We start from the raw sequence: 12,634 nt of genomic DNA, 5'->3' as shown, positions 1-12,634 counted from the left end.
GGATTGTGTTCCTTTTGTCCCCTCACCTTTGGACTATCTCTATCTTTCTCACTTCATTTCATTGTATTATTATTATCTCATCAATATCGTTTTATCTATTTGTTTCATTTCATAGTTTTATATTTGGTAAATAGTAATGAAACTTGGTTAATGTGCATCGAATCCGATTTGTTGCAGTACAATGGACTCCTCTTTTTCTTGGTTTTTATTTTTTTAGTTTATTAATTTTTTTTTTTTTTCAATGTTACTTGTTGCTTGGATCAAAACCATGACTTTTAGTTTGGATCTTAGCAATAGTTTGAAAGAATTATGGGAAGCAGAGAAGATGTTAGGGAATGACAAGAGATCGTCAAGTTGATTGGTGGGGAATAAAAAGAGTGCTCAACAAAATATGCATGATATCAACTTAACCAAGTTTGTTTTGTTCGTCTTCATATTTTTTATTAACAAAAAATAGATCCCATACATATGTGTGTAAACAAAAAAGTACTTTTATTATATAAAATAGTTTTTTTTTTCGAATAAAAATATTTTTAAATATATAATTAATCAAAAGGTCCATTAAGTATATAATCATATTTATATTTTCACATTGCTATAGAGCTAATATTCTGTAATAATAGGTAAATAACCACATCTACGTATTTACACGCTTGACATAAATACATCATCATTTATTTCAATAAAATGGTATTTCAATAAAAGAGTAAACCAAATAAACTAAAAATTGACGTAAATATCTAATATTTACGAAATAATGGCTATATAACAATCCCATACGTTTAAGTTGGCTAGTTACCTATTTTTTTTTTGTTAATTAAACACTTTTAAAATATGATGTCGAACTAAATTAAAAAAATGTGGTTTCTTGATTAGTTTTTATTTTCAATGTATTGGATTGAATAGTTAAACACAAATATTAAAAGAATACACCTTAATAATAAACTCTTACAATAAATACTTGAAAAAATGACCATAATTAATATAAAAGAAATATAAATTAACATTAAACTCTGTTAAACTAAATTTTAAATTATTAGGTATCAAAATCTCAATATCCTAAACAAGATGTCTCTTTAAAAAATCGAGATAAGTCTCAAACGACATCAATATCTCTCGTTTTGATATGAAAGACAGTTATAAACCCCATGGCCGTCTAATTTCATACTAAAGAAACGAAAATAGTATAAAATAATTACAAAATTGGCTAACTATCAAAATTACGTCATACCGTGTAATTGCCATGGGGTCCAATTTATGAAGAAGATGGTAATGGATAATTACACGAGAATATCATTGTAAGCACTTGAATCTAACATCAACGAGCCTGCAAAAAGGCTATTCATTTCCTTTGTCTTGCGCAATCAATCATTAATATGATTTTTTATTTTTTTTTTTGGGTAGTAGTAGTAGTAGAAATATGATGTCCTTAAATTCTATGGTTAAACACGCTTGCATATTTGTTGCTCAATAATTCGGATGTCGCTCTCAAATTTTCCCACTTACCTTATTCTAAAGGTATGCATGTCATTGAAGACATAGTAGGAATTTATTTCCATTCGATCATATAAAATTAAAAGAATTAACTACTTCACCTCCCAACATAATGTGACAGAAAAGGACTCGTCATCAATATTTTGTTCATTGGTGTCTCGCTCTCACAATTGATTTATTTTAGCTTGGTGTATATGCATTGTCGAAAAAGTAGAAACGCACAACATAATAGTGTTTTGTGTTTAATGGATTAACCTACTAAATAGTGTCCAATGCACATTTGCATATTAGTTATTATTGGTTCAAGCGCGCGCGCATATATATATATATATATATATATATATATATATATATATATATATGTATATATATATTTAAAAACAATCATCATTTGATCGCGTAATTAATGATATAGATGATTATAAAAGTTTCTACGCAACTTTAAAAGACATTTTAACATTCGAGGTGCTCTTAGCCGAATTAGACTTGTAGATAAATCAAATAAAAGTGCTAATGGAATTGAAATATGTGTGTAATTTTGATTGAAATATTAGTATGAATCCAATTTATTGAATATAACAACAACCCTTTGACAATAATATCTCATTAATAATAAAATTTGGCTAACATGGACAAAATAATAGCTTGAAATAGCATTTTAAACATGCATATACTTGAATCTAACACAAACTTGTTACATGACTATTCCATCTTCAAATACGCAAATAATCAATATAAAAGAACAAAACACATGCACAACAATAAAATAAAAATAAGACACCGCGCATTGTTGACACCGATCTTTAGATCCACATTGTGCACTCTTTGAAGGTGCAGATGAATCGAAGATTAATTATCTCTAACTCGCATTCATTCGTCTCCACTAGGCACCGCAACCATAGAGTTTCATTGAGATACAATGACTTATGGAGAAAAATGGATGTGCACATTGAAAACTCATCAATAATTCACTCATTTTTATGATCTTGATGACCTCTCATGGTGGAAAGTATAAAACTCCAATTACAAACTCTCATCTCTCTAAGTTGAATGAAATCCCAACAAACGACTAAAGTCACCCAAATTTAGCCCTAAGGAAGAAGAAGAAAAAGTATAAACATGAGAACCAATGGCGATAAAGTTTTATCTTTCTTCTTAAAAATGTAGTCACATAGTACGAAGGTAAAAGCAAACAACCATTTTGAAAATAAAATTGCTTGAAAGATTTTGGAATGGCAATGTTAATTCTAAACATTGACTTTTAACTAAATCTAGTGAACATATTGCATCCAATTCTAAATTCAAATAAATTGATTTTAATATTGCTTTGCGGAATTGACTTCCAAAACAAGTCCATTACATTTACAATTGAAGTTAAGTGAAGAGAAAAATGTTTGCTCATTAAATTCTGTCGTGAGAGAGACCTCTCACTGAGTCACATACATTGTGGTCATGTGATATTTGCAAGTTCTATCGTGATAGTCAAACTTTTATTTTCCTTCAATATAAGTTTCTATAAGTTGGTCCACTCCTCATAAATTTAATTTTCATAAGGTCCTACTATATGGAAAAACAAAGAAAAAAAGTACTCTTAACCATAAAGTCCATCTATATGGCAAACTACATATTGCTCCCATTCATCACCCATCGCATTCGTTTAAATTTTACAAACATTGTGTTTTTTTTTTAATTTTACTTATCAATATTGCTTCTTGTTTTATAAAATGTTGTTATGATGTGAGAGAAATACAGAAGATGTTGATATCTTTTGACGAGCTTACGAACAGAGTTTAGACAGTTTATAGTTCTTCTAAATGATGACAATATTTACAAGGTTACCATAGGCAGTTTATAGTCTTACATTTATATGTAGATAAAATGGACAAATTTTATTGATTTGGTGCTTTTATCTTCTTCTTTTAAAGGCAAAGTGAAACATGAAATAAAAACATATAAACTGCAATTATTTTATTTCTTTAAATAAATTTTTTTTTTTCAACCAGAAATTATATTATATAATATAATTTTTTTTTTCTTCTGATAAAACTAAAACTTGTGGTCCCTAACATGTATTCACATATGGGCTTTGGTTTAGGTGAGGTAAGGCTTGAGCTTGAGGGGGACCAAAACTTATCTTTTTTTCCAAATCCATCTTATAATGTGGTCATGCAATTATAAAATTGTTTCATCATTTGTCTGAAATTAAAAAAGCTGCCAAGAAAAAAATAAAATTTTGTTTCTACCTCTGTCTCTATTCTCAGTAGTTTCCGCTGCAAATGTAAACTGATTTCAACATCATGTTGGTTCAATGAAAATGAAGGTTTTGAATTTCCAGGGACAAAACTGATGACGGTAAATCGGATGGTGTTTTTCAGATTTTTTATATATTTCATTTGTTTTTTTTTTTTTTTGGGATTACGGTTGTTTTTTTCATTCCATTTCAACTTACTCTGGGCGTTGTACCTTAGCGTTTGTTGCTCCCCCAATGTAGCAAAAAAGGAATACAATTAAAAAAGAAAACAAAATATTTTTGATTGAGCAAAATATTCTAGAAACTTCAAATTTAACCGCCAATAAGTAACTAAGAGAAGTATTATACTATTATCTACTATTTAAAATATATATTATCAGTTGTCTGCTGAAGAAAAATAAAAAACCCAAAATGCAATGATAACCTTACTTTCCTTTGACACTAGTGATGTATGTGAACAAAGTATATAGGCCCAATTTAAATTGGGCTGAAGCTTTACATTGTCAGCCCAATTTAAGGAAAATCAATTGGGTGGGCTTGGGTTTTACGTACTTCAAAGTTACACTTGATCAAATATCTATTTAACTTCTCAGCCAAAATATATATATATATATATATATATATATATATATATATATATATATATATTCAAGTTTATTGAGAATATATAATAAAACAATAAATTTACCACTATGCGTAAATGTTTAAAATTCTATGTATTTATAATTATTATTATAAGTTTTTATGGCTTAAATTTTAGGTACCCCAGTTCTATTTACGTATGACATACGTATATTTCTAATATTGAAATTTAGTACTTACATTCTAGTTTAGTCTAATTAAAGTGGTCTTATAATTTCTTTCGGCACAAGTTTTTTGGTAAAAAAAACAAGGCATTTTATTATTTGGAATGTATGCCTGTATGGACATGCTTGAAGAGAGCTAAAGTAATACAACATCCGGTGAGAATTCGGCTTTCAGAACCAGATATTAGTCTTCGAACGAGTGTCAGCTCTGTAGAAAAATAGATTTAGAGAAAAGCCATATATTTCTTTGTATTAATTTGATTGATTTCCAATATATTTCTTTATGCCATAATTGCCATTATATAGGCACTATAGCAAACAAACTAACCACAATTAGAATGATATAGACTATCTCTTAAGTATGTATCGTAAAGATATAACTTGCTAACTCAATTTTTAACGAAAAAGAGTCCAACAAATATAAAAACCTTGGACGACTTATCTTTTTGCTAATCATGTATTTCACTCCGACTGTCCGACATGAAATGAAAACTAAACTCGAAAAGCCAAATTACATGTAAAATCCTCTCATTAGAAGACACAACACTTTTTTCTATATATATATAAAAACAATATACCTAAGATATAAACCAATTAATATACCTGTTAGATGATAAATATCCTATTTTATAATCAACCCAAAATTAATAGAAATTCAAAAAAGTTACTAAAATATATATTCAGTGACAAAGGTGAACGACTATATATAACTCTTCATCTTTATTGGAATCTTTGAAGTATAGTGGGAAACAGAATATTAAGTCGTTATATTGAGAATATATTTAGCACCACCGACCAATAATTTAAATTTTAAAGACATTTGAGCTTAGCATTTCTAGTTAGTCCACCACTATCAACAAAAAGTCAGAAAAAGAGGGCCTAATCGGAGATGTACACAGAGAAATTAGAAAGAAAAAAAGGTACAATTGATTTGCAAGACCATTTCTTTAAAACATTTGTAGGCTTTTGTAGAAATTTGTTCTTTTAATACAGACTTTGTTCTGTCAAAGAAACGAAAAAAGAAAAAGGACTTTTTAAGTACTAACAGGGAAATTCTCTTAATGAATTTTGTTTCAGTTTAAAAATTGGGTCTATATTTGGTCGGCACAATTGTTTCTGTTTGTTCTCTTGTCTGTTTTAAACAATTGTAATTTAGATTTTGATGTTTAAGAAAAAATAAAAAAATATTATGTGAAAACATTTATGTTATTTCAACAATGATTGACGTTTTTTTTTCTCAACATTTTTTTATATATTCCTTGCTATATCATCTCACGGATGAGCTAGCTAGCTGGCAATTTAACTTCATAAAAAAAAAAATCATCTATAATAAGGAAAATTTTAGGCCCCCCCTATTTTTTTTAGCCAATTTGCTACTCTCTCTGGCTTTTCTCTCTCTGGACGAAAGGCTTTTCTCTCTGCAAAGTTTAAAACCCTAGTTGCTTCTTGCCGCCGCCCCCTGGGAACCAGACGTCGGCTGTACGACTCCGACCCGGGGGGAGGCGAAGGTCGCGCTTCCTCGCGAGTGGTGGCTTCTCCGGCATCGCTCTTCCCTTGACCTCGCACGGCGGTGACCGAGTGGCATTTTCAGATCTGAAATCTCAGATCTGATTTTGCGACCTCGCGAGTGGTCGGCTCTGTCTTCTTCTCCGACCGGGGCTGGTGTAGCGCTTCCGCCGGTGGTTCTTGCAGCAGTTCTTCTCCGTGCTTCACCGGCGAAGGCAGTAGCGGTCCATCGGGGGTCCATGGCTCAGTTCGGCGCCGGCCTCGTCGCGGTCCTTGTGGGGTTTGAGAGCTTTTTCTTGGAAGATAATATTAATTTAGTTTTGTGTTTTGATTTCTTGGTTTTAGCTCATGCTGGTTCTGTAGTGAATCGTTATCTTTGTTGTTGTGCTTTGGTTTTTTTGACTTGTTTAGGAGCCGGATTAGCCGTAGTCTCCTTATCCGTAGTGGATTTCCTGTTAGGTTTTGATCTATGCAGGTGGAAGAGTCATCTTCTTCGTGGTCATCGGACCAAGGTTGGTTGGATTTTTCCACTGCCAATCTTTGGGTTTTTGAACGAGCCTATTGTGTGCTCTATTGGTGCTTGTAATTCTTCTCGTTGTCGGAAGTTTGCACATAACGTACTTTTAACGGATCTTAGTGTTAGATTCACTTCGACTTAGGTCTTGGTGTTCCTTGTATTAAGGTGTTATTCTCCTGTATTGATGGGTTTTTTACCCAATTTTAATGGAAAATCCGTTTATGAAAAAAAAAGGAAAATTTTGGGGAATACTAAAGGCCTGAATTTAAGCAAAGCTGCCATAAAAAGATACTGGACAAATAAACCATGTATCATACCGAAATCAAATAGGAAACAACCATAATCATAAGTTTAGGTCTAATAATCATTAGAACCGAAAAGAACAGCAATGTTAAAGGTTAAATAAAAATTAATCAATTGGATAAGTAAATAACTACTAAATCACAGGTCAAGAAGATGAGAAAAATAGGTTCTGATTGGACACTCGCTACGTTTCTCACTTATTATCTAGAGTCTAGACCCCTCATTATTTATTTATTATTCTCGTTGTAATTAGATTCATCTGTATGGATGATACGGTCTAAATCTTGATGTAATCGACGTATTATAATCGACATGTTCTAAATTCTTATCGATGTATTTTGGTCGACATATATGATTTTTTGTTGAGACAAATGTTATAGCAAATTTTTATCGTCAACAATAACATAACAGATGATGAATATGTTATTTTCATGATAGAGTGATGTATAAATCAATTAATTACATAAAAAGCAGTATATATCAATTAATTACATAAAAAAGCACCATTTCAATTAATTGGCTTGAATTTATTATTAAAAAAATCGTTAAAAATTAAAAGACGTTAGCATATGAGGAGATAGCTGACTATTCTTCTTCCGTTTTCTCGAATTTGTTGACGATAATATACTTTACAAGCCACCAATTACTAGTAAAAAAAAGCCCCCAATTATTTTAAACAAAAGAAAGTATTAAAATGGTAAGCTAAATATCATATTAGTGATACATAATTCTCATTGGTTGAAAAAAAAATGAGATCCATTTTTTGCTAAGTTAATGGTTAAGTAATTTGCTTTATAGAGCTATTTTGCTAAGTTAAATCAATAACTAATATGCAAAACAACGGTAAACAAGTTACAAATAACTTAAAACTTTTGTTATTTACTAGATTTCTCTAATTGTTAAACAAATGATCATTAAAGATACTTTTACTGGCGTCCAACAATATATTACTAGATAGCAAATTTTTGGAGGATCTTATTCTCTCCATTTTCGTAATTAAGTTAAGCAATTACTAAAAAAAAAAATATCATGGATGTTGATGGGCTTTCAACAAGAAACAACGTCAGATGTGATATCCATTTATTTTGTCGTTTTCCAAAACTGAAACGTGAATTAAATATAAAAAATTCAACTGGCGCAGGTGAAAATATTACACAACATAAAGTTGAAAAATCACAATAAATGAGCGACAAAAAAAAAAAAGAGCGACATTATCAAAAAATTAAATAACATTAACACTTTATCCAAGAAGTTTACACACAAAGGCCAGATATGGCCTGAAAAAAAGAAACTCGTACAATAAATTGGAAACTAGAAAGAAAACAAATCTGCCTTATATTTGTCTCTCTCAATCATGGATAAAAGGAGGAGAGGAACGAAAATAGATGTCATTTTGAAATTTTAAAACCTATTAAGAAAGTTGTCGTTTAAAAAGTTATAATAATGATTAAAAGGAAACATCAGCCCAGTTTCGTAATATAACACGTGGGTATAATTTAAAGTGGTCAATTGGTCAAACCACAAAAAAAAGAGTACCCAGTCATGAGAAAAAAAAAACGAAACTTTGCACAATATATTTGTTTGTATGTTTTTAGGATGTATGAATATAATTGAGAGAGGAGAGCTAACATTTAAGGCAGATCTATACTTTCTTTGCAAAAAAAAAAAAAGAAAAAAAGAAAAAAAGAAAAAAAGAAAAAAAGAAAGGGAATAAATGTATCGACGATCAGTCAATTGTCAAAGTGAAGTTAGTGATGACTTCACTTGGTAAGCAAAACCTGTCGCAACTTTTTCACAAGATCTCTAACTTTCATGTTGAATTCCACGTCCATCTGCAATAATAATAATAATAACAATTATAAATAACTACAAATTTACAATTTAACACATCGATGTATTATATTCTCACTAATTATATTAATTAACGTTTATTATAAACACTAGCCTTTACCTAAACCATTAATAGATATATAATACGCACAATTAAATATTATTTTTGTTTTCATTTTCTCGCTTGGCTCGTGGACTTTACAAGTTGTGGTAGATTTATTTATTTGTTATTTGTTTTTTTTTTTCAACTTCTCTAAACCTTAAAATTTTAGTATATTTGAAGGCAATCGTTGGGAAAAATCTTTAAAACTTTACAACTAATGTGATTCATGTGATCTTATTTTTTAAGTACGTGAATTCCAAACGGTTAATAGTTTTGACAATTTTTATCCTAATAAAATAAGGATCGAACTCTTGATTATTCGATCCAATCGATTGCCAAGAAAAAGGAAACATGAGCATCAATTTTTCAAAGTTAAAAAATTGATGATGCCCGAAAAAGAACAATGACTAATCTCTCACATCTCGTAAAATTCAAAGACGAAATTAAATATATATAGTTGTATCTATCTCCGTACCTGAGCAACAATTGTGATGTGAATTGTAGAGCCACCAAATGGCAAGACATTGCTATTGAGTATAGAGAGGTTAAGCTTCTCGATTTCTCCGAGCACATTTGCGAAGCGCCCTCTTTGCCTCTCGCAGTGCATTCGGATCAGCACATCTTTTCCCGAAGCCTTCACTTCAATCTCCGGGAGAGAGTCACTATTAGAGAATGATCGGTTTTTATTATGGTCGAAATTCTCGTCCGAAGAAGAGGAGATTTCGTCGTCGCAATAGAGCTTTGACCTCTTCACAAACACGACCGACTCCACGGTTTTGCTCGCTGCTTTCTCTTCGAGCGAGTCGACTCGTTTTTGGAGATTGTTTATGTGCTTGATTGCATCTCCTAACACCGAAGCCTTGTCCATCTGTGTCCCGTCACAAATCACACGAACAATCAATAAATAAAAATCAAATTTGAAACTAAATTTAGAAATCATCATTATTTAGTTTATTTTTGGTTAATTTAAGTTATCATCAGAATTTGTAGAAATTACTCAATATTTCTCTATAAATTTGAGTAAAATCATCAAGCTCTAACTAAATAACCACTAGAAATTCCTGATAACCAAGATTCATCAAATATTAGCAAAATAAATAATCAAAACTTAATCGAATTCGAAAATACACCAGTACATACACGATCTTCATCACTACTTTACGCAATTTAAAAAAAAAGATCGCCTTAAATTATGTAATCTTTTCATTTATCCCCTTTAAAGATTTAAATCATATGCCCCTCCTGTCCTAACTGAAAATTATGGCTCCGCCAATTATTAACAGGAATGTTAATTAGTTTAAATCTTATATATTGGTTGATGAGTTTTAGCAATTAACTCATTAGTATTCCTAGCAATTGAGTCCTTTTAAGCTTCGTATCTCAAATTTTGTCAAGAAAATTTATCTGATCAGCTAGGTTTAGTAAGCATTGAATTAGGGCTTCATATATTAAGCTGACGAGTATAATAATTTGTATATATATATTGATTGTACGTACCTTCTTGAGGCCTGGAACGACAGCAGAGAGGGCGATAAACCTCTGACTAAGCTTCTCGCGGCGTTTTCTCTCGGCCATGACGTGGTCTTGAGCGCTCACCGGAGACCGAGTGATCGCCACGGCGGGGGATACGAGCCTCGGCTTTTCCTTGGGCTTCACGGCCTCGAACGATATTATCTGCGACGAAGAAGAATCAGAAGCCGACGTCTTATTATTATTATTATAATGATTTGCGTTCCAGCTTTCGCTCTTGAGCTGTTTCGCCGGCCTCTCCGAATAGCTCAGCTCTGCTGATCGGTATTCCATGTGGTGGCTCGGTGGCGGCGGCGCTAGGGTTTGCATAGAAGAGTAGCTCTCGGAGGAGAAGGATTGGAAATGGAGGTCGTCGAATGAGTACTGATCGGCCATAGGGTTTAGCTCTAACTGGTATTGGCTCATGAAATTATCTTCCATTTCCTTGAAAAGAAAAAGGAAAGGAAAAGCGAGATGAGATGATTGTTCTTGAACTCATGTAATGTTATTGATATGGTTTGTTATATATAGATCATTATGAATTAATTTATGATAAATATATATTATTGTCTTACCAGTTCAGAAAACCATTTGGCTGATGAGATTTCCATTTGATTGATTAATTCGCGCAGTACTATATATCTTGGATATCAAGGCACAGTATCTGCAAGCAAACTTTAATTCATCCATAAGCGATAAGCTAATCATTATCTTAATTACACCAGGAAAAAAAATATATAAAATATTTGGATTGTATGAAGATAACTACGTGCGTAGATTGATTAGGAGTTAGCTGAATGAAGATTTATTTGGAAGAAAAAATAATACAAAATTCAATCAAAATAAATTATACTTATAGCCCAGAATATTATTAGAAGAAGAAAAGAGAAATTGAATATTTCCCAGCAATAAAAGAAAAGAAAAGAGCGAGATAAGAAAAGAAACATTTATACTCATGTACCAGTAAGATAATTTTTGTTTTTTCTGGGTAATTAGGGTAAGGCTGAACTGTGGCCTCAGTCAGTCAAGTGAAAGAATTGTATACTTCCATGATTTTTTTTTTATAAATAAAATAAATAATAATGTCTATATACTTGATGACTTGCATACCTTTCAGAAAATCGAAGAGTGTTTTCCTTGCTAATTAGGGTTTCGAAGTTATGGTGAAGCTTAGAGAGTAGTTTTGTGTTTTGTGTTATTTTTGTGTTGTTATATTATATAGTTGCACAAACTGTGTTATAATCATTCTGGAAGGATTAAATTAATTCCGTACGCGTTGTGTACCTACAGAAAATATGCAACAACAATCGCTATAGTAATATTATAGCAGGCACGTGTGAAAATGTTTTGTGGGTTTTGGTTTGTGTGTTACACTGTTCATATGAGGGCTAATTATTGCCTATGTGGTCAAATTTGGACTCCCATTTCTAAGGAAAGGAAGTATGTTTTGTGAATATCAATTGGTCAAATTATATTACTTAAAAGATTGTTCCCACTTTATTCGTGTATGTACTTAAGGAGTTTGTTTTAAGGGAAGCTTCGTTTGTATATATGCTATATGACTTATGTCATTAAAATATGTATATATGATGGAATATATCCAAAGTGTTTATACTTCACCTGCTAGAATATCACTGTAATATATATATATATATATATATATATATATATATATATATATATGTGTAGGGTCGGTCGAGAGTAAAATATACATTTGTGCTCTTATCAAATTCAACGTGCACAAAGAAAGCATTTTCCTCGCACCACTTTATAAAGGAAAGAGGGTTTTTTGTTTTGATAAATAAATCAGAGAGTATCATTTAAAGCAACTTCGCCGAATGAAAACGGTATTCAAATTTATGCCACGTGCGTGTTAATATGTTATGGTGACTCGGGCTTCGTGGATGATGAACTATGATCAATCTAGTGACGTTTGATATCAAGCCTAGCTATTTAAATTTCAAACTTCCTATCTTATTTCTAAATAAAACTTGAATTAAAATCATAGTTTAATAGTCTAATAATTAAAAATATCCCAAATTATGAACTATGTGAAAACTAGGCATAGAGTTTAGTATTTTTTTTTAAATTTAAATACTCAAGTTATACTTCTAAGTTCTAACTTTTTTCAAGTTTTTTAGCAATAAAAAAAATTCTTATTTGCTTCGTCTACGTAATAAACTCCATGTCGATTTTCTTTAAGAAGTTTAACAAACATTCACATTATTAAAATTTTAAACACATCTTCATGAAGATCAATGGATCCGGAAATGGTAAATTTATATTCTAGAGGGCTTTAAATATTACTTTTCTTT

General features: G+C 31.0%; 1 protein-coding gene across 1 annotated transcript; it reads right to left on the bottom strand.

The window, feature by feature from the left end:
- Positions 1-8,571: 8,571 nt before the first annotated feature.
- On the bottom strand, positions 8,572-10,994 carry LOC149399051 (transcription factor bHLH18-like). Its single transcript, XM_089612937.1, has 4 exons — positions 10,895-10,994; positions 10,308-10,763; positions 9,286-9,678; positions 8,572-8,709 (listed from the first exon to the last, which is right to left on the bottom strand). The coding sequence occupies exons 1-4, from the start codon at positions 10,928-10,930 to the stop codon at positions 8,638-8,640; spliced, it is 957 nt and encodes a 318-aa protein (XP_089469063.1). The 5' UTR covers positions 10,931-10,994; the 3' UTR covers positions 8,572-8,637.
- Between the last annotated feature and the right edge of the window lie 1,640 nt (positions 10,995-12,634).

The sequence above is a fragment of the Urtica dioica genome, chromosome 4 (genome assembly GCF_054948205.1).
Source record: "Urtica dioica subsp. dioica isolate 48M chromosome 4, U.dioica_male_clone48M_v1_H2, whole genome shotgun sequence".
Taxonomy (NCBI): domain Eukaryota; kingdom Viridiplantae; phylum Streptophyta; class Magnoliopsida; order Rosales; family Urticaceae; genus Urtica; species Urtica dioica.
The sequence above is the reverse complement of the archived record's forward strand: the minus strand, read 5'-3'. Positions and strand labels throughout refer to the sequence as shown.